This window comes from Kogia breviceps, chromosome 2, assembly GCF_026419965.1.
Source record: "Kogia breviceps isolate mKogBre1 chromosome 2, mKogBre1 haplotype 1, whole genome shotgun sequence".
Classification (NCBI taxonomy): domain Eukaryota; kingdom Metazoa; phylum Chordata; class Mammalia; order Artiodactyla; family Physeteridae; genus Kogia; species Kogia breviceps.
Window position 1 is genome coordinate 195,348,912 of NC_081311.1, and position 27,120 is coordinate 195,376,031.

Here is a 27,120-nt window from a genome sequence, read left to right on the forward strand (position 1 = left end):
GCGCGTCCGGAGCCTGTGCTCCGCAACGGGAGAGGCCACAGCAGTGAGAGGCCCGCATACCACAAAAAAAAAAAAAAAAAAAAAAAAAAAACTTTATTTCAAGAACAGGTGGCAGGCCGAAGTTTGCCCAGCCCTGATGGAAGTCGTCAGATTTGATCTGTGGTGTTATTATTTCAGCCTTACTGTTACTCTGTTAAATCAGGCTCCCTTGGTGCTGCTGCCATTTGAGTGGAGAGTTTTCAGTTCTCATGTAATGAAGTAAATCAAGTTCTTTACCTGGAGTGTGAAGAAGGCTCAGTCTCTGTGCCACGGTTTTCTTCTCTGTGTGATGATGGAGACGGTGTCTTAATTCAGTTTAGGTCTGGGGTGTTTAACAGACAACCCAGGTGACAGTGGTTTAAATAAAGCAGAGGTTTGTTTTTTTTCTTCTTGAAAAGACTAAGGCCCAGCAGGCTTAGCCAGTCTGGAGCCCCACAGTTGGCAGGGTCTCAGGGCCCCTCCCGGGGGCCAAATGCCAGGAGCAGGGGCCGCAGGGAGTGGGTGGGCAGAGGCTGCCACTGTGTCATCCTCTCAAAGAGCTTTCCTGGGAGGTCCCCCCACCAGCCCCAGCACATCAGTTTGTGTACCTCTTTTGCGTCCCTAGCTCAGGGGCGGTGGAACGTGCTCTGTGAGCTAGGCCGAGCTAGGGGCCATCGGGAACAGCAAGGTCAGTGTGTAAGGAGGAAGGGAAAATGCTAGTTGTGTAGGCAACTAGTAGTTTTTGTCCCAGATGTTGATTTTGTAGGAAAAAAAGAAACATAGATAATTTAAAAATACCCCTTACTGTAGACATTTTGGAAGATACAGAAAACCAGAAGGAAAAGGAAAAAACCTGAGGCATCAACTTCCAGTTTTCCAGCCTATGTGTGTCCCTTCCTTTAAATATATATTTTTAAACACAGAAGTGTTAATATAAATATGCCCTTTAACAAATTCTTTGTAAACCTTGTTTTTTCCTTCGGTGTTTTGTTTGTTTCTGGTGGCAAGGCATGCTGCCTGGTAGCTAGTCCGTGGTTTACTTAACAAACAGACAGCCTGAGATCAGCTTATCAGTCAAGATGTGCACAAGACTTTGTCCCAGGGACGGACACCTGGCGAGTCAGCAGATGCAGGTGTTCTTACCTCAGGCCACTTTGCTCTTGGAAGTCTGACTGCCTAATCTGCTTGACCTTCAGTGATCAGAAAAGTGCATGGCAGGCAGACCTTGGACTATAGAGGTTGCTTATTCATCTCCTCCCCTCCCCTCCCCTTGATAGTTGCTAATTGTAAGGTTACTGTGGATACACCTGGGTATATGCAGATTTATCATCAAATAATCCTAGAGGAAAACAGATGAATTGTGATAGCATGGTGGCCTCCAGATTAGATTGCCAAGGCACTCCCATTCCACTCCCTCCGTCCTCACGTCCCTTCAGGACCCACTGCCAGGGTACTTTGGTTTAGAGTTTCATTATCACTGGGATAATAATAATTCTAGGTGTTTGAGCTAATCGTTCCTTTTGTGCAGTAGCCAAGAGGGAGATGCAATTAAAGCCCTTTCTGCTGTGGTGTGTTTCCGTAACAAAAAGTGTACTGACCCAGCCAGGGAGGAGCACAGCCCTGCCCTTGAGGCCTGCAGGCTCTGCCTGCAACTTGCTTATTGAATCTTGGTCTCTGTGCGCTTTGCCTGTCTCTTATCTGTAGCTCAGCTGCAGCAGCTTCCATCCATGAAGCTCCTTCATTTTTTTCTAAGGTAAAGTTCTATATTTACTGTAGTATTTCCTTATGTACTTTAAAGTGTGTACAGTGCTAGTGTTTTTGTTAAGACTCTTGTTCGGTTAATGCTTGGCGACAGCATTGCCTCGGTTTTGAGTGGTCTGTCTGCTCCAGCTCGTCCTTTTCCACGAGACTTAACATTTTTATTGTGCACTTTTGTAGAATGTGAGGATTTTCAGCAACTCAAATTTTACATTATAGCAAAAACACCTGTAATGTTTTACCAGTGCTCAGATTGTTCTTTTATTAGGTTTTTTATACAAATAGCCCGTTCCTTAGAAACAATTAAGCACACATAACCAAAATGAACAATAAACCCTCAGTAGTCTTATCACTGAGATCACAGATGCAAACACTATTATAGAGCCCTGTGGTTCTCAAACATGGGCGGGTTTAAGGAGTGGGGAGGTGAGATTCGCCCACAGAAGGACATTTGGCAGTTGGAGACGTTGTGGCGTGTGACACCTAGGCGAGGGGGTTGCTGAGGGCATGCTGCTGGCATGTTCAAGGGTGCTGTGCAGCATCCTCCGGCGCTGTGGGGGACACTCCCTGCAACAAAGAATTATTGGGCCCGGAGAACCCTGATATAGACATAGATTTAGGCATTTTCCTGTGAATATCAGTACATACGCTTCAGTTTTTACAAAAAATCGGACCAATTATGCATACTAATTTGAAGCCTGCTTTTAAAATTTATTATCTTATGAACATCTCTGTACATAAATATGCACTGTCATCGATCGCCCTTTTTAAAATTGGCTAAATGGTATCCCATCGTATGAAACATGTCATTATTTATGTATGTCACCGCTCCCCAGTTTTTGGAGATTTGGGCTATTTCTAGCGTTTTGCTATTGGAAGCCTGTTAGATTTTGTTTGTTTGTATTTTGCCTTCTGCTTGCCGTCTCCTGTTTCCCGCCTCTGGGGCACCACCCCCATACCTGGGTGCCCTTTGTGGGCAATGGTACCCCTCCCCCCAGGGGCTCTCTGCCTCTGCCACCCTGCTCAGGGCCGCCTCTCATCTCCCAGGTTTCCCTCCCATTGAACACATTTCAAAGCTAATGAAGCACCGTTGAAATATTGAATAAAATACTTTCGTCCCATTTCAGTTGTAGGCACAACTTTTACTTTTTGCTTCAACTTACTTTTTGTTCCTTTTTTTTTTTTTTTTTTTTTTTTTTTTTTTTTTTTTTTTTTTGCGGTACGCGGGCCTCTCACTGTTGTGGCCCCTCCCGTTGCGGAGCACAGGCTCTGGACGCGCAGGCCCGGCGGCCACGGCTCACGGGCCCAGCCGCTCTGTGGCACGTGGGATCTTCCCGGACCGGGGCACGAACCCGCGTCCCCTGCATCGGCAGGCGGACTCTCAACCACTGCGCCACCAGGGAAGCCCACTTTTTGTTCCTTTTGAAAAATCTGTCTTCTGATAAGTTACATGTGAGTTTGACCTGTGGCCTAGTTGGCTTTGCTCCCTGCCTGGGCGTCCTGCAGTCCCTGTGGCCAGTGTCCTCGGGAGGGCTGGGAGGTGGGCAGGGAAGAGGGTGCTTGGCTTTGACTGGGTGCTTCGGGCCCCCGGGTAGGTCGAGTAGCAGTGGTGGTGGGGACCCCTCTTTGCCCCCAAAGCGGCCCTGTGACTGGAGGTGAGGTGCAGCTTCAGAGAGGAGGGTGTCCCGTCAGCCGTCAAGGCCTGGTTCCTCTCTGGAGGGCAGATGCGGGGCCGGGAGCCTGGGTGTCTGGGCCAGCATCCCGGGCTGCTTTCCCACAGGGCCCTCCAGGAGCTTGTTTGCGTGGTGGTTTCGTATGATACCGTGTGAGGAAGTCCTGTGTCTACGCACATCCCAGCTGTCGTGAATAGTGTGTATATCGGGGCTTCCAGGTGGGGATTGTGTGTGGCGAACCCAGTGTTTCGGGCAGCATCGGAACGGCAGGATGTGAGTAACAGGAAGTGACAGGAGTGACTGAGCATGCCAGATGCTTGTTCTTGGCCACCTTTCCAAGCCCCGCGGACTGGGGAGCTATATTTAGCTGAGTATTTCCAGGTTCCTGATCCTGCGCGGACACGGCCCCTTTGCTCCTCTTTGGGTCGGTGGCTAAACTGCGCCGTGCTGATGGGCTTCTCTGCGTCTCTGGTCAACTTCGGTGACCCACAGGTTCTTGCCCATCGGCTTTAAAACTTGAGTTTTTGTTTTTGCTGGGCCACTTCAATTCTGATCCATTTTGAGCAGTTGGAAAACGTTCTGAAAGAGGGAAGAGTGGAAGGTAAGAGTTCCAGGTGATGGTGGGTGATGAGGCCGTGGGAAGCTGCGTGGGGAAGAAGTTAAAATTATAAGGATTTAGAATGAATTAAGTGGAGTGAATTGTAGGTTATCGTAAGTACCTCTAGAGGGCTGATTTATGTCTTCTGTTTCTTACAAGCCCAAGGCTGGGATTTTTAAAGCCATGGGCTTGGTGGTGTGACTTCACCCACATGCTAGAACCGCTCTTTGGTCACCACCTGGCCGAGTAGAAAGCCTGCAGGTCGGACATGCTTCTCAGTGATAAATTCCCGTTGTCTGAGCTTTGTCACAGGAGAAGTTTCACCCAGATCCCCAAGTACCACGGAGCCTCAAGTAGTCTCCCTGTAGGTGCAGGTGATTTTTGCCCAGTGGTGTCAGACGGCGCCTCAGGCACGTGTTGACCAGATGCCCACATGGGCTGCTGGGTGTCTCTTGTACCCAGGTGTCTGCTGTCACTGCCGTCTCACTGTGGGAGCAGCTGGGGAGCCAGCCTTTTGCTCTCATCGTCGCCTCACGTGCCCTGAGCTGTGCTGGCCTTCGGACCGATGCCTTCCTGCTGGAGGACAGCAGGTGACAGCTCCAGGCACGAACAGCAATAACGGCCTCTCTCATTCATCGGGGCTGTGACCCTGAGGTTAAGAAGCTGAGGACTAGAGGGACAAGGCATCTGTCCCAGTGGCCCTCTGAGGGCTCAGTCTGCTGTAGCTGCTGTGCTGTACTGTCCTCTCTCCACACCTCTCATCCATCACTGGGCGCTTACTGAGCTCGCTTGTCCTTTTAGCAGCAGGACATGTATCTCTGTGCGCATGGAGAACCCTCAGAAAGGGAGTTTCTGGGGTTTGATGTCGGCTTCTGGTGACTGCCACCCTAATGGTTGACCAGGGGCTGTGTTGGGAGAGAAGGTTCTTTGTTGGTTTCTAAAAGCTTTCTTCTGAGCCGTCCAGCCAGCGCCTCCCCCTTTCTCCCTTCAGAAAGCATCAACTTCATTTTCACACACTCAGCCAGCTCTTTTAGGATTCAGAAATCTACTTTGAGATAAGAAATTTGAGAGGCAAATTCGGAACCGTGGTGTCTGCCACGAAGTGCATGGCAGCCAGCAGAAGCGGGCGGGGAGTGTGACTGCAACGCGGGTGCCCAGAGGAGGGCGCTCTGTGTGGTGAATGGATGGACGCATGACCGCCAAGTTCAGGCTGCTGGAGATTCCCCGCTTTTACCAGCAGAATATGTCTGCAGGCATGGTTTCAGGCTGACACGGTTCCCTTCTGTGGGGCTAAGCTAGAACCACAAGGCAAACTATAAATTTATACTGTAAATCATAAGTACAGTAAATTGTATGTGCTCTGTATGTGTGTGTGTTTGTGTGCAAATACTATAAACTATAAGTACAAAACATGGTGTATGTCTAGCCCTAGCTTGGATATTTTAGTGCCAAAACACTTAACATTTGTAAAAATTATTAAATATTTCAGGCATTCAAAAAGTAACATAATGAACAACTCTGTACACTTCCGAGCCCGAGAAAGAAACATTATGGATGTACTTGGAGTCCTTTATATTCCCTTTCTTATCCTGTTCCCTTCCTGCCCTCCCTCCCCTGAGGTCACTCCCATTCTGAGTTTGCAGTTTATCATTTGTTTGCATCCTTTTTTATACTTTCTCTACTCATATATGTAGGTATAAACAATACATAGTATTGTTTAATCAGTTTAAAAACATAATAAATGGTGTCACACTACACATCTCCTGCAGCTTCCTTTTTTCTCACCCAGTATTGCGTTTCTGAGTTTTATCCATGTGGATACATTCATCTTTAGTTAAGTGGTTCAAGGTTTAAAATGACAGATTCCTGATTTCTAGAATTAAATCAGAATTTCCAGGGAGTGGGACATGAGCCTCAGAACTTTGCACAGGTACGGTGAGTTGAGGCTCACAGCGCTCCAGGGTTAGTTTTGTGGCTTACATTGGGGTCCAGTGTATGATGCGTCCCACTGTCGACGTTCTCCCAGATTGCAGCCTCACCAACAGCGCTGCAGGGAGCAGTCTCATACTGGCCTTCCTGGGCACACGGCACGAGTTTCTCTAGAGCGCGCTTCTAGGGTGGAATTGCCAGGGGTGCGCGTCTTCAGCTTGATGAGATATTGTCAGATTGCTCTGCAAAACTTTAAATTGTTTAAGCGACCCACCAACAGTGGTAACTTGTGAGCGATGTTATTTCCGTTTATAATGTAGCCAGGCTGATGGCAAGGTGATGAAGTCTCATGAATGAGATAAAATCTTGGCCATGCCCAGCATCTGGATAGACACCCCAAGCCCAGCACGGCCAGAATTGCACTGCTGCCCCCCGGCTCCCAGCTGCCAAGCCGGCTCAGAGCCTTCCCCTCCCAGCAGGGTGGCGGCCTCTCCCCCGCTGCTCCAGGGGTCTTTGTGGCTCCTGTCTGTACGTTCTGTCAGGAAACCCCTTGTCTTCAGGAGGCGTCAGAGTCCCGCTCTCCCCTCCCCTTCCTCTCTCCATGGGGTTGCTGAGCACGCACGCTCCCACAAGGTTTCCCGACTTCTGCCCTACCCCCTACGCCCGGTTTTCAATAATGCAGCCGGAGCGATGCCCTTTAAACCCAAGTCAGACGTCAGCCTTCTGCTGGAAAGCTCCCCGGCCCCCATTTCACTGGGCCTGAAGGCCAGAGCTCTTACAGGTGCCCCCGGGCACTCTGGGCCCTGTCGCTTCTCCAGGCTGCCTGGCCCCTCTCCCCGGCTCGCTCGCTGCAGCCACTGGCTGTGCCCCTGCTTCAGGCTCTTCTCTTCCACATCCGTCCAGTCCTTTCCAGTGAGGCCTAGCTCAGTCTCTTGACCTCCTCCTTCTGGTCTCTCCTCTCCCCACAGACTTTATCACCAGTACTACTCTCTGTGCTATATAATTTACTTCTTTATTACAGTATTTATTTCCTGTCTGAATTTGAACGTAAGCTCCAGGGAACAGGCATCTTGTCTGTTTGTTGGAATGGAAGACTGACTGAATTTATTTCTGAGAAGAAAGGAAGAATTGGGAGCCTCCAGATGAGGGTTGAGCGTGGGAGAGGAGGTGAGGGTGAGGCCTCCGGGGGCGGTGGGCAGTTGGCGGGAGGACGTGTCTCGGTGTGTGCGTGGGCCTGTCCGCAGGGCAGGGCGATCTGCGAGGGGGCAGCTTGTCTCGGGGGTGTTTCTGGTGCTCCCGGAGAGCACCTGCTGTCTGTGGGCGCTGGGGCCGGCCCGCCCCGGAAGTACAGAGCTGTTTGAAGGCAGGACCGAGGTTCACAGCTGACGTAAGATGTGGCCTCACTGATTTCTCAAGCACTGTTGTGTGCAGAAGCGAGCCCTGCCGTTTCCGGTGCTCTGTCTTGTGCAGGTGTGACCACCAGCCCACGTGTCACCGCCGGCAAACAGCGGGCACCGTGACCCTCACGTCACGTGGGGAGGACCCAATTTCGTTTTCTTTGAGATTATGTACCCAGGGTGTGTCCGCACAATATTTCCTCGGCAAATCAGATGTGGATTTCATGAGTTTGTGCCACCTACAAATAAAGGGCTTTAGCAAGGTAAGATTATACTTTTAATCTGTGCTGAGTGAGACCACGCGTGCCCCTGTTCTTAAGAAATACAGCATTGTTCTGAATGTTTAACATTTAATTTAAACATATTCGTTATTAGGAAATGTTGATTGTGGTTACTTATTTTTAATTAAACCTTTTAGTTAGAGATCATTGTAGATTCACATGGAATTGAAATAATACAGAGATCCTTTGTGTCCTTTACCCAGTTCTGTCCGTTGGTAACATCTTGGAAAACCAAAGTAAACTGTCACAACCAGGAAGATGATATTGGTACTGTTAAGATCCAGGTTTCCATCTCCACAAGGATCTCCTGGTTGTCCGTTTATAGCCACACCCACTCCCATTCGTATCCCCTGGCAACCACCAATCTGTTCTGATATCTGTAATTTTGTTATCTCAAGAATGTGCTGTAAATGGGATCTGGTAGTATGTAACCTTTCGGGATTGGCTTTTTCATGCAGCAGAGCTCTTTGGAGATGCCTCCAGGTTGCTGTGTGTGTGAGATAGTTTCTTTTTTTACAGAGTGGTGCTCCATGGAATGGGTGTACCACTGTGAGTTTAATCATTTACCACTGAAGGACATCTGGGTTGTTTCCAGGTTTTGGTGATTATCAATAAAGCTGCTATAAACATTCATGGACAGGTTTTTTGTGTGAACATAGGTCTTCATTTCTTGGGATAAATGCCCAAGAGTGTAATCCCTGGGTTGTCTTGTAGTTTCATGTCTGGTTTTTAAAGTAACTCTGCCAAACTGTTTTGCAGAGTGGCTGTACATTCCCCCCAGCATGCGCCAGTTTCTCTGACATCTTCTCTAGCATTTGGTGTTGTCACTTTTTTCTTTTAGCCGTTCTTGTAGGTGTATAGTCATCCTGTGATTTTAATCAGCACTTCCTGAATGGCTGTTGATGTTGAATACCTTTTCTTGTGCCAGTTTGCCTCTGTGTATACACCCTCTGACACTGTGGGGGTATGGCTGGCAGGAGTGAGAGTCCCCACCTGGTGTTCTCTGGGCGACACGTGGCCTGTGCTGGAGCCTCATTGCTGCCTGCGTGGTGGGCGTGGGGGCCACAGTTGTCTCCGTTTGGCTGGAGTAGAGTGGCTATTGGCTGCTCTCCCGCTGTGGATTCTGCCTCGTTAGGCTCCCCTTTCCTGGAGCCGTGGCCAGAGAGGGCAGGCTTTTGGTGAGCTTTTTAAAATTCTTTCCGTACTCCTTGGTGTTTCTGGCTGGGCTTCTTCAGCTCCATGTTCAGGGTGTCAGGGGCAAACAGAGGCCCGAGAGAGCTCAGCGCCTTGTCATTCCTCAGGCCCTCTTCTCTCCGCCCTTCAGAGCCTTTGCATATTTTTTTTATATCTAAGTCCAGGATTTTAGCTGTAGTTAGCCAGAGGAGAAAGGAAAAGTATGTCTAACTGTCTTCCCGGAATCTGAAGTCGGCTGGTTACTCTTATTATTTTTGGATCTGTGAAACCTGACGACCCAGGCTGCGTGTCTGCGGTGCCTGCTTGCCCTGCTTGTCGTGGCCTTTAGCCCATCCCGGGCTCAGGGCCTCACGTTCATTACTGCTAAGATGGTTTGGCTTGGCCTGTAGTCCCAGCGTGACAAAGTTTGCAGGATCTCGGTCTTTTTGTCATTTAAGGTCTCATTTACAAATGAGAGGCACATCCAAATCCGTGGTGAGGAATTGCTGGGCAGGACTTTGGTGGTGAATCATGGACCGCCCTTATCGTGTCCCCCAGATCCTATTTCTCCACCCTCTATTTTGAACTCCTGGGAAACCTGGTTGGAGTGGGAGGGGCAGCGGTCAGCTGACTCAGCGAGATGTCCGTGTCACCCTTGCACTGATCCTCCAGGCACCAGACACTGCCTGTTCCGAGTGAGCCTAGGAGAGCTCTTGGCGACTGCCGGTTCCTTCCCTACATTCAGCCCCTCCCCATTCCTGGCATCGCTCACGTGGCAGTCTTTCCTGGAATCCAAGTGGGGACCCGCTGTTGGGTAGAGGTCAGGAGCCAGGCCTGAGCCAGCCTGCCCAGCGTCCTGGCCCCCTGCTTCGTTACTTGTGGGACTTGGGGCAAGTCACTCGGCAGAGGCCTCAGTTTCCTCTCCTGATAACCTCCTCCATCACGTGGTGGGAAGCTGGGACAAGGAGACACCTGTCAACACCTAGCAGATTCCCCAGCATTGCCGAGTGCCCGGCCAGGGGAGCCGCTGCTGACATCCTCTTGGTTGCTTCCCTGTCCTGTCCGCTCCTGTGTGTGTAACTCAAGCGTCCACCTTCTCCATTGAGACGTCATATCTGTGTGTTTCCAGCATGTCTCCTTTTTCTCCTTGATTTCTCAAAGATCACTGCCCGGGGTTTAGTAACCTCCCCGGCTAATTCTTCCCAGGATATTGGAAGATATCTGTCTGACTTGGGTGTCTTAGACTCATTTAGAGCATCTAGCATTTTCTCATATTTCCAGGAAGATTATTTCTATGAAAGGGTGGGGAAAAAATTAATAAGGAAAAAATATAGAACTTAAAAAGTTCTTTTTTTTGTTTTTAGTATCTATCATAAACTTAAGGCTTTTTTTTTTTTTTTTTTTTTTGCGGTACGCAGGCCTCTCACTGTTGTGGCCTCTCCCGTTGCGGAGCACAGGCTCCGGACGCGCAGGCTCAGCGGCCACGGCTCACGGGCCCAGCCGCTCCGCGGCACGTGGGATCTTCCCGGACCAGGGCACGAACCCGTGTCTCCTGCATCGGCAGGCGGATTCTCAACCACTGCGCCACCAGGGAAGCCCAGTGTGATGTTTTGATATACACATACTTGTGAAATGATCACCACAATCAAGCTGGATAATAGATCCATCACCCCACATAGTTACCTTTTTTTCATCGCGGTGCGCGGGCCTCTCACTGTTGCGGCCTCTCCCGTTGCAGAGCACAGGCTCCGGACGTGCAGGCTCAGCGGCCACGGCTCACGGGCCCAACCGCTCCGCGGCGTGTGGGATCTTCCCGGACCGGGGCACGAACCCATGTCTTCTGCATTGGCAGGCAGACTCTCAACCACTGCACCACCAGGGAAGCCCAGGCTTTATTTTAAAAATAATTAGAGTGAATACATGCACATGGTAAAGAGCTCAAAAGGATGAAAGGTATAAAGTAAGTTTCCCAATCCCTCAGAAGCCCCCTCGCAGAGGTGACTGAGTTACTTTTTCCTGTACACCCAGACTATTCCTGCAGTTTGTTGTGAGCACTTAACAATATACCTTAGAGGCTGTTCCCTGTGCGCGCCTGAAGAGCAAGTAGCTTCAGCGTGTTTAAGGCTGTGTGGCTCCCGGCGCGTGAAGGTGCCGTGATTTACGTTGCCCGCGTCCTGCCAGGCTTACCTTGATCAGTATTTCCGTTGTTCCTTTTGTCTTTACAGTGAACTTCCATGAATTACCTCGTATACACTCTGTGTCAGTGCTCCGGAAGACATATTTGTAGAAGCATTATTGCTAAGACAAAGATGTATGTTTTAAAGTTTGCTAGATTTCACCAAATGTTCTCAGTAGGAGTTTATTTATTTACACCTCGATGTATGAGACTCAACAGAGCAGGTTATCAAACTTGTGTAGGTAAAAGATAGGTATCTTGTAATTTTAATTTGCATTTATCTTATGAGTAAGACTGACCACTTTTCCTGTGTGTAAGATCTGTCCACTATTTTAATGGCAGAGCTATCTCTGCCAGTCTCTCATGTTCATGTATACACTTCTGTCTTCTTTTGCCTCTCTTGCACATTTAGTTTTCTAAACAGACTTTATCCAAGGGTCTGGGTAGCCGTACCGTTTGTCTTTTTTTTTTTTTTGGTGCGGGGTGCTGCCTTGGGTCTTCGTTGCCGCTCGCGGCTTCCTCTAGTTGCAGCGGGCGGGGGCTGCTCTTTGTCGCGGTGCGTGGGCTTCGCATCGTGGTGGCTTCTCTTGTGGAGCACGGGCTCTAGGTGCGCGGGCTTCAGTAGCAGCACGCAGGCTCAGTAGTTGTGGCACCTGGGCCCTGAAGTGCATGGGCTTCAGTAGTTGCGGCAGCTGGGCTCAGTGGTTGTGGTGAGCGGGCTCTAGGGTGCATGGGCTTCAGTAGTTGTGACGCACGGCCTCAGTAGTTGTGGCTCGTGGACTCTAGAGCGCAGGCTCTGTAGTTGTGGCACACGGGCTTAGTCGCTCCGTGGCATGTGGGATCTTCCCGGACCAGGGCTTGAACCCGTGTCCCCTGCATTGGCAGGTGGATTCTTAACCGCTGCACCACCAGGGAAGTCCCTGCCATTTTTCTTTTGATTCAGTTGCATTGTTAGTTTTATTCCAAGTTCTATATTCTTTTTACTGAAGTATAGCACACATATGGAAAAGTGTATCGATTATAGCATCTACAGGTTGATGAATGTTCTGGATCAAGGAACAGAACGTTAGCAGCCTCCAGTAGCTCTCTTTTGTACCCTTCTCCCCCAAAGCAACTCCTGGAAGCAGCTAGCTTCTAACCCTATAGATTAGTTTTACATTTTTTTTTTAACTTTGTATGTGCATAATGAACTTATATGAGTAGTATATATATATTTTTGTGTCTGGCTTCTTTCAGCATTGTGAAACTCATCACATTATTGCATGTAGCAGCACGTGGTTCATTCTCATTGCTCTGCAGTATTCCATTATACTAATACAGTATAGGTTATTTATCCACTTTACCCATGCAGGGCATTTGGGTTGCGTCTAGTACGGGCCTCTTAAGAGTACTGATGCCATGAAGTCCTTTTCTGTGTCTCGACGAGAAGGAGATATGTTTGTATTTTGGTTGGGCCAATGGGTGGAATTGCTGAGCCACAGGGTGACGGTACCGAATCGCACTCCCACCAGAACCGCTCGAGGGTTCTGCTTGCTCTGCCTCTTCGCCAGCGCTCCATACTGTCTTTTGACACTGAGCACTTCTTTTTAGCTCAGCCACCGTGAAAGGTGTACCACATGGGGGTTTTAATTTCTACTTCCCAGATGACTAATCAAGTTGGGCGGGCACCTTTTCGTGTCCCTTATTGGTCACTTGTGAAATAACTGTTGTGAGATAGCTGTTGAAGTCTTTTGTCCGTTTTCCTGTTAGTTGGTCTGCTTCTCTTCTTACTGATTTTTAAGTTTTTCTATCTCAGGAGAATTCCAGCAAGGGTCTAAGAAATTCAGATCTGTTTATTGTGCTTCTGGCCTCCTCAGAGGATTATGTGAGAAGTACTTCCACTGTTTTCTCGGCTCTTCCTCTGGGATATCCTTTCTGTTTCATTCATGTTCTGACTTCAGGGTGTGTGGTGTGCTTTCACTCTTGAGTTGGTGGGGTTCCACATGGCTGTCTGTCTTCTCGCCCCATCGTATTCCTCTGCTCTGTCCCTTAATACCACGTCTGCTTATTCCAGTCGTGGACCTAGCCTGCTGAATCTCTGTGCTGTCGCTGATTTGTTCTAAGTTCACGTTATTACCCTACTTTTAAGTTGCAGTTACCTTCTAAGTTCATTTAGTTGTGTGAACTGTTTCTTACCATACAAATTTGTTTGAAAAATTTAGAGTATCTTTTAGTCTCTAAAGTCTTTTCTGTGTGAAGGCTAGGTTTTGGAGATAGTTCTAGCTTTTTCACACCATTCCTTGGTTTCTAGGAGTTACAGTATTGGCTGCAGCCCAAACAGAGGGACACTCTTATTATTCCTTAGGGCATCTCCTCTGAATCCTGCCTTCTTCCTGCCTTGGACTCATCCAACACCTGCTTCTCTCCTGGGTCCTGTCCTGCCCGCTGTGTCTCCAAAACCAAGGGGTTCATTCAGTAGGAAGTCCCGTCCAAGGCTTCCCTCTCAGAAACAGCCTCTCATTTCCCTTCCTCCTGAGGAGGCCCTCCCAACCTCACCTCTCCCATGAAGCTCCCCAAGGGCTGGAAGGCTCTTGAGGAGCTTGCGGGCCACCAAAGGGAGGAGGAGCCTCCAAGGGAATGGAGTGATGACCCGTCTTGCGGGCAACTAAGAAATACGGATTCTGTCTCAAGGTGGCAGGGCGTGGTCGGAGAGAAGCAGAGATTGATTTTTATTTGACGGACGTCCTCTGTGATGATTCTCATGATCGGGAGGTGGACTCTTGGCACCAGAATGGTCTCAGGGAGATTTGTCCACATGCAGAGCCATCTTTTAGTTCCATCAAAGAGAAAATACCCCAATCTCAGGACCTAGAGCCTGAAGTAGCACCAAGAGTAATGGTGGTGGGGTGTTTACATACGAGGCGCTGTTCTCAGCACCTTACATGGTCCCTGGCCCACACCTCACAGCACCGCTAGGATGTGACAGCACCATTGAGAGCCCCGGTTTTCAGGTGAGCAAGTGGAGGCACAGGCAGCTGCTCCAAGTTACACATCTCGCAGGGCTTCAGACCAGGGGTGTGTTTGGGCCCCCTGCTGGGTCCTGTGCACATTTGGCCCCGTTCAGTCCCATGACAAGCCTGGCAGGTGACTTCTAACACCTCTCCTTTGCCAGAAGGGAAGCGTTTCCCAAACAGTCAGTGGCCAGGTGGGATTCTGTCTGAGGTACCGTCAAACAGGCACAAGAGTTTAAAAAAAGAAGGCTGAAAACCAGGTTCTTGGACATCCATCTGTTGGTCAAGACCGAAAATAGGATGGGCATAAAAAATCTCATCGTTCTCTTCTGTAGATATCATAGTAACTCCTAATAAATCCCTGAGTTATGCAAAATGAATGTACTGTCTTTCTGTAACTGTATTTATTATGCTCATAAACATGTTCAAGTATGAAAACTCACCCTGGAGTGAATAATAAAGAAGTGTTTGCTGAGATCTTAAAGACATACAGTTGCTGATGAAAATTCCTTATGCACCGACCCCAGGCCATTGGCGGTTGCCAGGCTGCCACGGCCTTCCCTGAACACCCGGTCCAGAGCACCCACCAGCCCCCTTGCACACGACCCGCTTCCTGTCAGTGTCTGAAATTGTTTTGTGGTTTGTCTGTCTCTCCCCGGTGCGAGTTCTGTGTGAGTAGGAACCTTGCCTGTCATGGCCTTGGGAGCCCACGTCCAGAGCAGACACTCAGCTGGCGTCTGCTGGGAGGGTGGGGTACAGCTGCCTGCCGTGCTCTCCAGGAGTGAAAGAGCAGCTCCCACCACCCGACCCCAGGAGGGCGCGGCCGCTCCAGGCCTCTGTGTTCCGTCTTTCCGTCTCCCCGCACTCTCTCCTAGGCTTACCTCTTCTACACCCAGCCTGGTCCCCACGTGGCGTTATTGTGGTTACCCCGGTCGTGGAAGAGTGAACAGCACCGTGCATTTGTAGCCCAGTTCTGTTTACCCCCTTCGGTGATTAAGCTTTGTAGGTAGTTTGTGGAAATCACGGAAGAGATCATCTATAAAATACTATTTCTAAACTTTCTGAGCCAGAAACATGATCATCTAATAACTTAAGTTGGATATTCCTAAATTGGATTTTTCTAATATAAATTAAAGCTCTAAAATGGGCAAACGTCCAAAAAGTTAAATAACGTATTTTTTAAAAAAATTTATTTATTTATTTTTGGCTGTGTTGGGTCTTCATTTCTGTGCGAGGGCTTTCTCTAGTTGTGGCAAGCGGGGCCACTCTACATCGCGGTGCGTGGGCCTCTCTTGTTGCGGAGCAAGGCTCCAGATGTGCAGGCTCAGTAGCCGTGGCTCACGGGCCCAGCTGCTCCACGGCATGTGGGATCTTCCCGGACCAGGGCTCGAACCCTGTCCCCTGCATTGGCAGGCGGATTCTCAACCACTGCGCCACCAGGGAAGCCCTAAATAACATATTTTATTGGTGAATCCATGAGGAAGCAGACATTTTCCTAACACTGCTGGTGGGAATGCAAAATGGTACAAACCCCCTGGAGGGAAACTTGGCAATAGCAGCAAAATTACGTATGCATTTACTCTTTGTCAGGGCAGTTCTACTTCTAGGAATTTATTCCAAAAATACCCCAGTAAAAAAATGAAAAGATCCACATAAAGACTGCTCATTGTGCCGCTGTTTGAAATAGCAAAGGATTTTCAGTAACATAGACCTTCCGTGAATAGGGACTGGTTGAACAGACTCTGGTGCTTCTATGCAGTGGAGCACCGGGCAGCTGTTGGAAGAATAAGGAATCGCGGTCTTTTGCTAAGGAGTGATGGCCAGGATGTGTGCAGCTGACCCTTGAACAGCGCAGAGGTCAGCGACCCTGACCTTCCACGCGGTTGGAAATCCAGGTATAATTTATAATCGGTCCTCCTTTGCCGCGGTTCTTCCCTAGCCATGGTTCACATCTGTGGATTTAGCCAACCACGTGTCATGGAGTATTTGCCGTTGGAAAAAACCTGCGTGTAAGTGGACCCTTGTAGTTCAAACCTGTGCTGTTCAAGGGCCAACTGTGATTAAATTAAAAAAGCAGAGAGGGCTTCCCTGGTGGCACAGTGGTTGAGAGTCCGCCTGCCGATGCAGGGGACACGGGTTCGTGCCCCGGTCCGGGAAGATCCCACATGCAGTGGAGCGGCTGGGCCCGTGAGCCGTGGCCGCTGAGCCTGCGCGTCCGGAGCCTGTGCTCCGCAACAGGAGAGGCCACAACAGTGAGAGGCCTGCATACCGAAAAAAAAAAAAAAGAGAAAAAAGAAAAAGCAGAGAGTGGACAGAAGGATCTGTGGTATGCTACTGTTTTGAAAAGAGAGAATATGAATATATACATGTATTTGCATGTATCTTACAAATGGGAGGATAAACCATACTTCTATTTATTTTTAAAGCTGCCTTTCGGGAAGGGAGGGAACTAGGATGAGGGGACACACATAAAATCAGTGCCTTATTTTGTCAATTTGACTTTGCGACCATGTAGCTATATTAAAGCATTATAAAAATAATTAGGTAAAAGGTTTTGACTTTAAAAAATTTTGATAGACATTGTCAAATTTTTCTCTAAAAGGTTTATACTCTGTTTCCCTCCTATGAGTACTTGAGGAGAACTCTCTTCTCTCACACCTTTTCCAACACTGGATTATTGTCTCTAAGAACTGTGCCAATCTGATAGGTGAAAAATAGTTTGCTCTTTTCATTTGTGTTCCCCAGTGATGAGAGTGATTAAGCATCTTTTCATTCCTTTATTAGCCATTTTGTATTTCTTTCGTGAAATGCAAGTTCATAGCCTTTTTTTCTATTGATTTATAAAAGACTCTATATGTTGTAGATAACAGTTTTTATTTGTTGATTATTACTGGGTTCATGACCTCATTTCTAGTTAAATTGTTCAGACCTGACTGTAGTAGCAGGTTGTTGTTCCATTTTCATACAGTAAAAGGTTTTTTTAAAAGAACATTTATGTATGATATGCTTGAAATGCACAGGAAATTCCTACAGGAACTGTGAATCAGACTTCCCCAAACTGTTGAAGTGCTAGGTGTCAGCTTGTGAGTTCTTTGGAGCAATGGAAACTGTGTTTTCTTTTCCTTTAAAAAAAATTGCCGGTACTTTCTTGGTGGCGTAGTGGTTAAGAATCTGCCTGCCAATGCAGGGGACACGGGTTCAAGCCCTGGTCCGGGAAGATCCCACATGCCGTGGAGCATCTAAGCCCATGTGCCACAACTACTGAGCCTGTGCTCTAGAGCCTGCGAGCCACAACTACTGAGCCCATGCACCACAACTACTGAAGCCCATGCGCCTAGAACCCATGCTCCACAACAAAGAGAAGCCACCACAATGAGAAGCCTGTGCACTGCAAGGAAGAGTAGCCCCTGCTTGATGCAACTAGAGAAAGCCCACATGCAGCAGTGAAGAGCCAACGCGGCAATAAATAAATAAATAAAATTGCCTACGGCTGATTACCATGTCTCAGTAGTAGATAGTTGGTAAATGTCCACTTGAGTTGATTTTGGTGAATCTGTAATCTAAATTTGATTGTCCTTTTGGTTTGAGATTGTTCTTGACTTTTAATGACCCATGATAACCATCTTTATGTTCTGTTCAATTGAATACCTGAATGAAACAGTGCTTTTTCATGAAAAAAGAAAGTATATAGTGAAGGTAGGTTTTTTAAAAGTTTTCGTAGTTGCTAGCGTTTGTCTTCTGCTCGTGGACATGTTGCATGTTTCTTGTTTCTTTCCCCAGGTCATCACTCCATGTAGGAAACTCATCCTGTGTGCAGATAACAGAAAAGAGATGGAAGACTGGATTGCAGCGCTGAAGACTGTCCAGAGCAGGGAGCACTTTGAGGTTAGGGGCGGAAGCCCTCCCTTTCTGTCGCCCTCCCCCTTGTATTCTGCCGTCTGAATGTCCCCCATGCTGGGCTGTTACCGTCCGGAGCTCACTTTCTCAGCATGCTCCTTGCAGACTGAAGGCTTGTTGCTCATCTTTGGGCCACGGGGCAGTGACCCTGTCTGATTTCTTACTGAATCTCGTCCAAGTTACCATGTTCAGGGAGGTCAGAGGGGTGCCTCATCTTTGCCATCTTTGCTCTTTGTTTGCAGCCTACCCAGTACAGCATGGACCACTTCTCAGGGACGCACAACTGGTACGCCTGCTCGCACGCGAGGCCCGCCTACTGCAACGTGTGCCGAGAGGCTCTGTCTGGGGTCACGTCCCACGGGCTGTCCTGTGAAGGTACGAACGATGTGTTTCCCGCTGGGAAAAGTGGCCTGGGGTTTGACATGACAAAACTGTAGGAATCCAAGCACAGTCACCTCAGGTCAGTCAGGGGTAGAGTGGCTTGTATGACTCCACCCTTGTTTACTTTGCCTACTCAGGGATCTTTGATAAATGACCATTTGTAGTAACGGAACAAAGTAAAAAGAAGGGAATTGGTAGTCATGAGACACAAAGAGGAAACATAGAGGACACAGGGAAGAAGGAGTTAAAGTATCTCTCAGCCCCTCTTTGGGTAAATGGTCCTCCAGATCTAGAGGACAGGGGCACTGGGCTTGGGCAGAAGCAGAGAGGTGAACCTTGGCCCCAGGCCCAGTTCCCACCTGCCGCCTGATGTCGTACAGCCTGTGAGCTTAAGAATGGTTTCTACCATTTTAAAAGGTTGAAAAATATCAAAAGAAGGCAACTGTTTTGTGATGCAGAAAATCCCGTGAAACTTAAATTTCAGTGTCCGTATGTGAAGTGTGGCCACGGCGGCCCTTGTGCTGTGGGGACAGAGCCAAATGGTTGGCCTGCGGAGCCTGTGTTGCTTTGTCTGCGGCCCTTCACAGAAAGCCTGCTGCCCCCTGGCCAGGCTGGACGCCTGGTCTCCCCGTAAGCGGTCTCTGCGCGCATCCTGTGGTTTCGTTTATGAGTAAACTAACCATATATGTTGATTCCCAACTTTCCCAGGCGAGCAGGGCAGTTCACCCCCAGACCATGGCCGCAGCTTCGAGGGTTAACGTGTTCATTCTCTCACAGTGTGTAAGTTTAAGGCCCACAAACGCTGTGCTGTGCGTGCGACCAGTAACTGCAAGTGGACCACGCTGGCCTCCATCGGGAAGGACATCATCGAGGACGAGGACGGGGTATGCCCGGGGACCCTGCACGGCCCTCCTAGCACCAGGTCGAGAGGCACTCCCGCCACCTCCCACCTGTGTTCAGATCTCTTTCTTGAGGAGAGTGAGGGCAGGGTTGGTTACGCTGGTGTCTGGGGGCCCCGAGCTCTGGCCAGTCCCTGTGAGTTGTGGATGCTGGCAGGGGAGCAGTGGGGTGGACAGGGCTCTGCAGACCCCGCCCCACCCCCTCGTGGAGTTCATTTTGGAGCATTTTTGCCTGAGGGTCCCCTTGGCCCGCGTGGAGGCTGTGAGGATGCCCCCGGTGCATGTCTCTGCGTGGCTTGCAGATCGCCATGCCTCACCAGTGGCTGGAGGGGAACCTGCCCGTGAGCGCCAAGTGCACGGTGTGCGACAAGACCTGCGGCAGCGTGCTGCGTCTGCAGGACTGGCGCTGCCTCTGGTGCAAGGCCATGGTGAGCGAGCGCAGCCTCTGGGCAAATGCCAGATGGGCACAGGCCGGCCGGGTCTGAGAGCACGGCTCCTGCTTCGGCAGGCCTGGGGAGAGCTCTGGGGTGTGGGCGGGAGGCCGGCGCCGCCTGTGACGAGCGGGCCCGTGTTGCAGGTGCACGCGGCGTGTAGAGAGTCCCTCCTGCCCAAGTGCCCGCTGGGCCTGTGCAAGGTGTCGGTCATACCGCCCACCGCCCTCAACAGCGTCGATTCCGATGGTGGGTACCACGCACTCTCCCGTCTCAGCCGTTTCCCCGTACTTCCTTCTCCAGGCCTTCTCCCCTCCCCGCTCTGGAATTGGGTATGTCAGTGACTTTGAGTTGTGGTCGGGAAGAGGTCAGGCCCAGCCGCTGTGGGGAGAGGAGAGGAGGTGATGAACAGTGTCCCGACAGCCTTGGCTTCTGGCCGGGACCATACTTGAAGGTGGCGGGTCCATTGGCTGTTGAGTAGAAACCGAGTCTAAGATGCTTCTCCGTCTTTGACGTGGGCTGTCCATCAACTAGGCTCGTCTAGTAGCTGACGTTAATTACACGCTCTTCCGCCTCTGCGCTCGCTTGTCCAGATGGTACACGATGATGCATGTTAACAAGTGTTGGTGGGAACTTGGAAACCGGGGCACGTGTTTCAGGAAGTCACCTCTGCTAGATTGAGAGCAGTGTCTGACATTTAGCGTCCTGCAGAGGGGAGGTCAGACCAGATGAGGACTCGCTTCCCTCTACACGGGGGATGGCGTTGTGGAAACGTGGATTAATCTCTTGCTGGTTTCCTGGGCGTGTACGTGTAAGTTGTAGGTCCCACGGGGGGTGTCTACTTGGTACACAGTTGGGGGCGCCCTGATGTCTTTCGTGGCTTTCAGATTTTCTTGTGTCCTTTTCCGTCCTCACGCCCAGGCTTCTGGAAGGCCACGTGTCCCCCATCCTGCACAAGTCCATTGCTGGTCTTCGTCAATTCAAAAAGTGGGGACAACCAGGGTGTGAAGTTCCTCAGAAGATTCAAGCAGCTGCTGAACCCTGCCCAGGTCTTTGACCTCATGAATGGAGGACCACACCTTGGGTAGGAAGCTTGTAAAATGTATCTTTCTTGGAGTTTAAAAGCCGTTTGAAGGGGCTTCCCTGGTGGCGCAGTGGTTGAGAGTCCGCCCGCCGATGCAGGGGACACGGGTTCGTGCCCCGGTCTGGGAAGATCCCACGTGCCGCGGAGCGGCTGGGCCCGTGAGCCGTGGCCGCTGAGCCTGCGCGTCCGGAGCCTGTGCTCCGCAACGGGAGAGGCCGCGACGGTGAGAGGCCCGTGTACTGCAAAAAAAAAAAAAACAAAAACCAAAACCACTTGAAGAAAGTGCATGCTTATTTAAAGATTCAAAGATACAGAAAATTTTAAATAGGAAATAAAAGTTACCCTTCCCAAATTCCACTGGCAGAGGTGTCCACTCTGAATGCTTCATGGAGTTGTGTGTCCTTCCAGCTTTCCAGTGCGTGTTTCAGTCATGTGCACACGCAGGCTTTGAAACCCGGTGGGGGCGTAGGTTACCTGCCCTTGTGCGGTGTGCTTTTTACAGGTGTCCGCTGACAGCAGTGTGGATGTGTTCTGATGTCAGTAGTTACAGATCTGCCTCATTTTTTTGAATGGCTGCTCAGTATCGAGTAGGAAGCTTTTCTCCAGTGAGGCCAAAAGGGAGATTTTTCATTTTAGAGGGCACTTGAGTTTACTTAAGTTTCAGGTGCCATGACACGCAGATATGCAAGGCCCCATGTATCTGGCAAAGTAAAAGACCTGACGTGTGCTTTCTCGTTTTATACGATCCAGAGGTTTGTGGAAAACGTTTGCTTTTGTAAATTCTGGTATTTGGACCAACTCCTTCCTCGTTGGGAAGCACCGGCTCCAGGGGGGAGCTCTGTGGGCCCCCCGGCACGTGCGGGAGGTGGTGCAGGCTGTTTGCGGCCGGTGGTGCAGGCTGTTTGCGGCCGACAGTGCCCTCAGAGCCTGCTCTCTCGGCGGGGGGGCGCTCCTGGGAGGCTGCGGGGAGGGTGTTGGTTTTGAGCTGGGTGCTCCTGTGATCTGAGCCTGGGTCTGGTTGGAGAGACCTGCTGTTGGAGAATGGTCGCCGGCGGCAGCTCTCTAGCCTGTTTCCTTGGTGACAGCACCCCCTTCCCTGGAGGGACCTTGGAGGTGCCCTGCAGGGATGCACCGGACGGGTGCAGGCCGCTGCTCCCCGAGGCGCCAGGGATGTTGGAGGAACGCCCCGAAGGGCTGTTGGCCAGGGCGGGCTGCACAGCAGGACCGCGGAATGAGCACGTGTTCATTTGGAGAAGCATATGCAAGCCCCCCGGCTCGCAGTAGGCGTTACGGACGAGACGGGGCGATTCGGGTGCAGACCTGCAGAGGTGCGGTTGCGTTTGCCGTAGACAGGTCCCGTTTCTGGGAAGCAGCCTTGCTCTCACACTGTTCCTAAGAAAACGTAGAGATTCGGCTTCGTCTTCCTGATTCCTGGCCGTGACGTGTCCCCTCTTCTCCAGAGAGCGGGAGGCCTGAGGGAGGTCAGTGTTCGTAAAGGACATGTGTGGCTGCTTCTCTCCCAGCCTGAAGGTCAGGTGCAGCCTCGCCCCTCTGTTACGTCCCGAGTTCCCTGTCACCTGGTCCTGTTTGTCGTCTGAGGCCTTCCCCCCGCTAGGACTGTGCTGGATGCAAAGCTCGGCCAAGGGGACGCCCTGCCTGCCAGGGACGGGCGCGGACGGACAGTCCAGGCCCAAGACAGGCGATCTGTCTCGTTGGCAGTGTGGTGTGCAGGTTCTTTGGGAACCAAGAGAAGGGGCTTATGAGTCAGATGGGGGTCTCAGTTTCCCCGCCAAGCTAGTGTTTGAAGAGAGTTCGTGGTAATGGGGAGGGAGGCAGGAAGCCCTCTAGGCAGAGGGTGGGCTGTGTGCAGAGGTGCGGACACGTGGTGGCAGCTCCTGGCCAGGGAGGGCCGTGGGGGCCGCTGAGAGGTTTGAACCTCTCCTGGAAGCAAGTGGCCCCTTCCAAAGCCGGACACCCGACGACACTGGTTTTGGGAAGATGAGGCTGGTAGCACGAATTGGAGGCATCTTGAAGGAGACAGGAGGCAGGTAGGAGGCTCCTGGAGGGGTTGCGAGAGGCGACGACAGGGCCTGCCCGGTAACTGGGGTGGTGGTGGCGCTGCCTTTCTCTGAGGAAGGAAGCTCGGTCGAGGAAGCGCCCGTGCGACACCGAGCGGCACGTTCTGGTAGACGAGGGCAGGTGGTGTCCTTCAGGGGAGTGGGGGGAATCATCGTCAGGGTCATTCGGGTCATCAGCCTCTGTGTCGTCCCTGAAGCCAAGACGCGGATAAGACCACCCAGGAAGCGGCTGGGGAGTGAACGGAAGGCTGCCGGGTGTCCTGGGAGGGAAGCTGCGAGCGAGGGGCAGGGCCACCAAGAGGAGCACAGGAAGGAGACAGAGCTGGAGTCACGAGGGGTGCAGGGTGGGTCGGTCACCTGGGTGGGCGGAGTGGCCCAGAGGACAGGGACAGCGTGGGCGGGATCCTGCAGCCCTGGGCTCCTGAAGACGCGTGCGGGGCTGGCCGCGCGTGCGGGGACCATGGCCGGCCCGGGGCTGAGGGGGGCCGGCCTTTGCTCCCAGGTGCTTGCGGGGGCCCCCAGTGGGCGGAGCCTGAGCACAGCAGGGCTCCGGCCTCGAGGCGTTTTCGCGGGAGGGGCCGCAGGGTCGGCCTTGAGGAACACAGAGGGGGTCCCCCAGCCCCAGACTGACTGGCTGCCAGCTATCTGTCCCTTAGTATGGACCGCATTTCATTGACGTTCTGTTTTCTCTGCAGCCTACGCTTATTCCAGAAGTTTGATACGTTCCGGATTCTGGTTTGTGGTGGAGATGGCAGTGTTGGTTGGGTCCTCTCTGAAATCGACAGCCTCAACCTTCACAAACAGGTACCTGGGTGTGGAGGGGCCGGCCCCACGGGAGAGCGACGCCAGCGTTACAGAGAGGCTGTGTCATCTTGGGGGCCGCTCCTCGTCCCCTTGGGGTGGTCTTGGAGGGAAGAGCAGGTAGCTTGATGGCGTCATGGGCCCAGGGACCCAACAAAAGAACACTTCCATCCCTGCAGGTCCCGGGCACGGGCAGATCTGGGTGCTGCTCCTTATTGGGTAGTGATGTCGTCTACTGCCTGATGCCTCCTGCTGGTGAGCAGGGGTCAGAAGTATACTTGAACTTCAGAAGGTCAGAGTAGGGTTGTTTTTTAAGTGTTGATTTATTTTCTGCTCCAGCTCCCTCACACCCCCGCCCCCAATAATTAACCACTGCTAACATTTCAGTCACTATCCTTCAGACCTCTCTCTCAAAATGTATATATATAGTACAGTGTGCAATGCAGTTTTAATTTAAATGGACTCATGGTACCCTTGCAGTATATTGTGTAGTGTCAGTTTTTGATCAACACATTGAGGGCACCTCTCGATCTATCAGTTTAAACGGAGGCCTACGTGATGGTTTTCCGCTGGGTGGGGCTGCGCCAGCCCTGCGTTTAGCTCATCTCCTCCCGTGGGTGGACACTCAACTCAGGTTGCTTCATAATGACAGTGCAGGTGAAAACCATGCACACAATGTCCCAGTTATGCTCTCTTTTGAAGAGCACCCAAGTTTAAATTCTGGTGATACTGCCAGACCGCTCTGCAGTTTACATCCCTCATGCTCGTAGAGCTGTCTTTTCGCATGTGCTGTCCGTGATACATCTTAGGGCTTCTGCCCAACTTAGTAGACAAAAGAGGTATGTTTCATTTTTATTTCTTTAATACTGGTGAAGTCAAGCATATCCTCAATTAACTATGAATTTTTAAATGAATCATCTGTTCATGTTTTTTTTTAACCTAATATTCTATTGGGGTATTTACCTTTTAAAAAATTGATTTCTAAGGATTATTGTTATATTAGGGATGTAAGCTTCTTGTTGCCCGTATTTTTCCTCATTTGTCACTTGTCCTTCTACACGTTGGTGGTCTTTGTAGGCGGGGTGGACCTTTTGCTGTCAGCCTTTAGCTCCTGGAATGACGTTGGAGAGGGGACCTCAGGTGTGCAAGTAACCGCTCAGCACTAGGGAGGAGAGTTGCTCAGGAAAGAGAGCACTGCCCCCTAGTGGTGAAGTTAGAGCAGTACACTTAGGTCCAATTTTAGGTTTTGTTCACCTCCAGGATTGTTACCAAGTTCATTATCACAAGTCAGGAAGAGAGGTTTTCATGCATTCAGACGAGTTCAGGGAGCATTCGTGTCCTTTGGCTTCTCTGTGGCCCATGATCCTACCCGATATCCAAGCCGGAGATCTGACAATAGTTCTTGAGCCTTCCCTCGCCCTCCCTCCTCGTCTCCGGTTAACCTGCCACCCTGGAGTGTCCAGCACAGCAGTGTGTGCTGCTGAGCACGTCTGGCTGGCCCCGGGCTCCATCTGTCCACTCCTCGAGGGGGCCTTCCCCTCGGGCAGTTCTGCTCATGCACCTCCTTGAGCCTCTCGGGCCACGCCGGGCCACGCCGGGCCACGCCGGGCCACACCGGTCCCCGCCGGTCCCCACCTGCTCGAGGACCTTCCTTGGGGCGGCTCTGCTCCTGCCCCCTTGCTGAGCGCTCCCCGGCGGCTCCTTGGCTTAGGAGAAGGTCCGGACTCAGATTGAGGCCCCAGTTTGGCTCCTTCATCCTCCTCCGCTTCTCTGACTGCTCTCTCCTCACTGCCCTCCCCGTCTGAGCTCTGACTTGGCGGGGGGGGGGGGGGGTCACCTCTCCCGGAATGCCACTGTCCCTTCACCGTGCTGCCTGCTCCTTTAAGGCTCCGGGAAGCCGGTGCCGGGTCCCCTCCCCCCGGTGCTGGGGCTTCCTGTCCTCACCTGCTCTGTCCAGCTTGCTGTCCCTGGCAAGGTGGAGGGCCTTCCTCAGTGGCCGCGGCAGGTGACCACGGGCTGTGCCGTGCTTAGGGGGGACCAGGGACCCTCCCCTACCCTGCGTGTCGGGCTCGGAGGTCGAAGGCTCTTGGGCAGCTTGTGTCCGGGGAGCTTCCTAAGCACTGAACTGGCGAGGTGGGGTTTCCACAGGGGGCTCTGGGTGGGAATTCCAGGTGGAGGACGGAGCCTGAGCAGTGCAGGGGGTCTCTGGGAAGTGACAGGCGGAGGGGTGCTGGCCGAGTGCCGAGGTGCGCTCCAGTTTGACAGCCAGACTGGAAGTCCTGGCGCCTGTCTTGATAGGACTTAAAGCCGTGGAAGGTGCTGTGAGGGGAAGGAAGGTGTTAGTGTGGTGCTGTAGAGGGCAGAGAAGCAGGTGGAGGGGAGTCATATAGACTGATTCTTCAGGGGTCCAGATACTCAGCAGTCAGCACTGTGGCCATAGCTGTGAAGGTGGGAATGTAGGTCAGGGCGGTTGTAGAGGATTGATTGTCAGATGTGGCAGCAGATGAGAAGCTGGCCTGTGGGTGGGAGAGGAATTTTCTGTCGGATTAGAGAGACATCTGTCCTGCCTAGCGGCTCTGCCTGGAATGTGAGCACCACACCGTGTGAGATCAGACCTCACACCTTGTAGGTGAAAAGGAGGGTCTTTGACGCCGTGTCTTCCCCCCGTGTCTCAGTGTCAGCTGGGGGTGCTGCCCCTCGGCACAGGGAATGACCTGGCTCGCGTGTTAGGCTGGGGCTCGGCCTGTGACGATGACACCCAGCTCCCACAGATCTTGGAGAAGCTGGAAAGAGCCAGCACCAAGATGCTGGACAGGTGAGTGGACCGCACGAGTCCCCTTGACTAGGTGTTCTCAACCCAGGGTCCCTGGAAACCATCGGCCCTCTGCAGTTACTTGTAAAAATTCGGCCTGAGCAGGAATCCTTGTTTCTGGTGGGCTTTATCTGGCAGTCAGATGATGAAAGAGCTGACAGGCAGAACAGGTTGGCACTGTGCCCTCGAGTGGTCAGGTCGCACCAGCCAGGCCCGATCCTCTGTGCTGTTAGAGAAGGTGGCCCTGTCCCCTTTGGCCTTTGCAGCCTCGTCTGATACCTGTCAGCAGAGTCTTGCAATAAGGAAGACGTGTTGCACAGTTGAGCAATCCCGTGTTCCCAGAAGAATCTTAAGTTTTGGACAACTCTCCTCTGTGTGTTTAGAAATAACTTGGGCGTGCTTCTCGAGCGAGCTGCTCTTAGCCCTGAGCTCACAAATGAAAGCCCCTGAGCACAGCCTGCGGGACTTGGTATTGCTGAAACGCTCGTATTCTCGCTTAGGGCTCCTGCGCTGCAACGAGCAGGTGTGGTCTTGAACCCTCTCCAGCTGCCTCTACCGTTTCTTCTCTATTGAAGGGAGGCCTGTGTGCCTTTGGAGGCTGTGAAATGCTCAGCCCCTGCGGGAGAGCTGGCTGCTGGCTGAGTGATTTTAGCTCTGCAGAGGGGAAGCCCGTTTTCCCAGAAGCAGCATTATGGGATGCCTTTCACCTCCTTCAGTGGAGCTGCAGTGTCCAACGGGTTGTGA

At 51.4% G+C, this 27,120-nt stretch overlaps 1 protein-coding gene across 10 annotated transcripts in view; it reads left to right on the top strand.

Annotated features, from left to right (window-relative positions):
- DGKD (diacylglycerol kinase delta) overlaps positions 1-27,120 on the top strand; it is a 105,611-nt gene that overhangs the window by 53,651 nt on the left and 24,840 nt on the right. For 6 of the 10 annotated variants that reach the window (XM_059054381.2, XM_059054383.2, XM_059054382.2 and 3 more), the window contains 8 exons: positions 17,774-17,878; positions 18,133-18,265; positions 19,049-19,155; positions 19,473-19,598; positions 19,748-19,850; positions 20,523-20,685; positions 23,459-23,567; positions 26,240-26,379. In XM_059054381.2, the coding sequence (XP_058910364.1) occupies positions 17,774-17,878; positions 18,133-18,265; positions 19,049-19,155; positions 19,473-19,598; positions 19,748-19,850; positions 20,523-20,685; positions 23,459-23,567; positions 26,240-26,379 (986 nt within the window). Of the gene's footprint in view, positions 1-3,864; positions 4,051-6,997; positions 7,144-7,446; positions 7,637-15,732; positions 15,889-17,773; positions 17,879-18,132; positions 18,266-19,048; positions 19,156-19,472; positions 19,599-19,747; positions 19,851-20,522; positions 20,686-23,458; positions 23,568-26,239; positions 26,380-27,120 lie in introns of those variants that run through there. The other 4 variants (XM_067027193.1, XM_067027195.1, XM_067027196.1 and 1 more) reach the window with 4 other exon arrangements.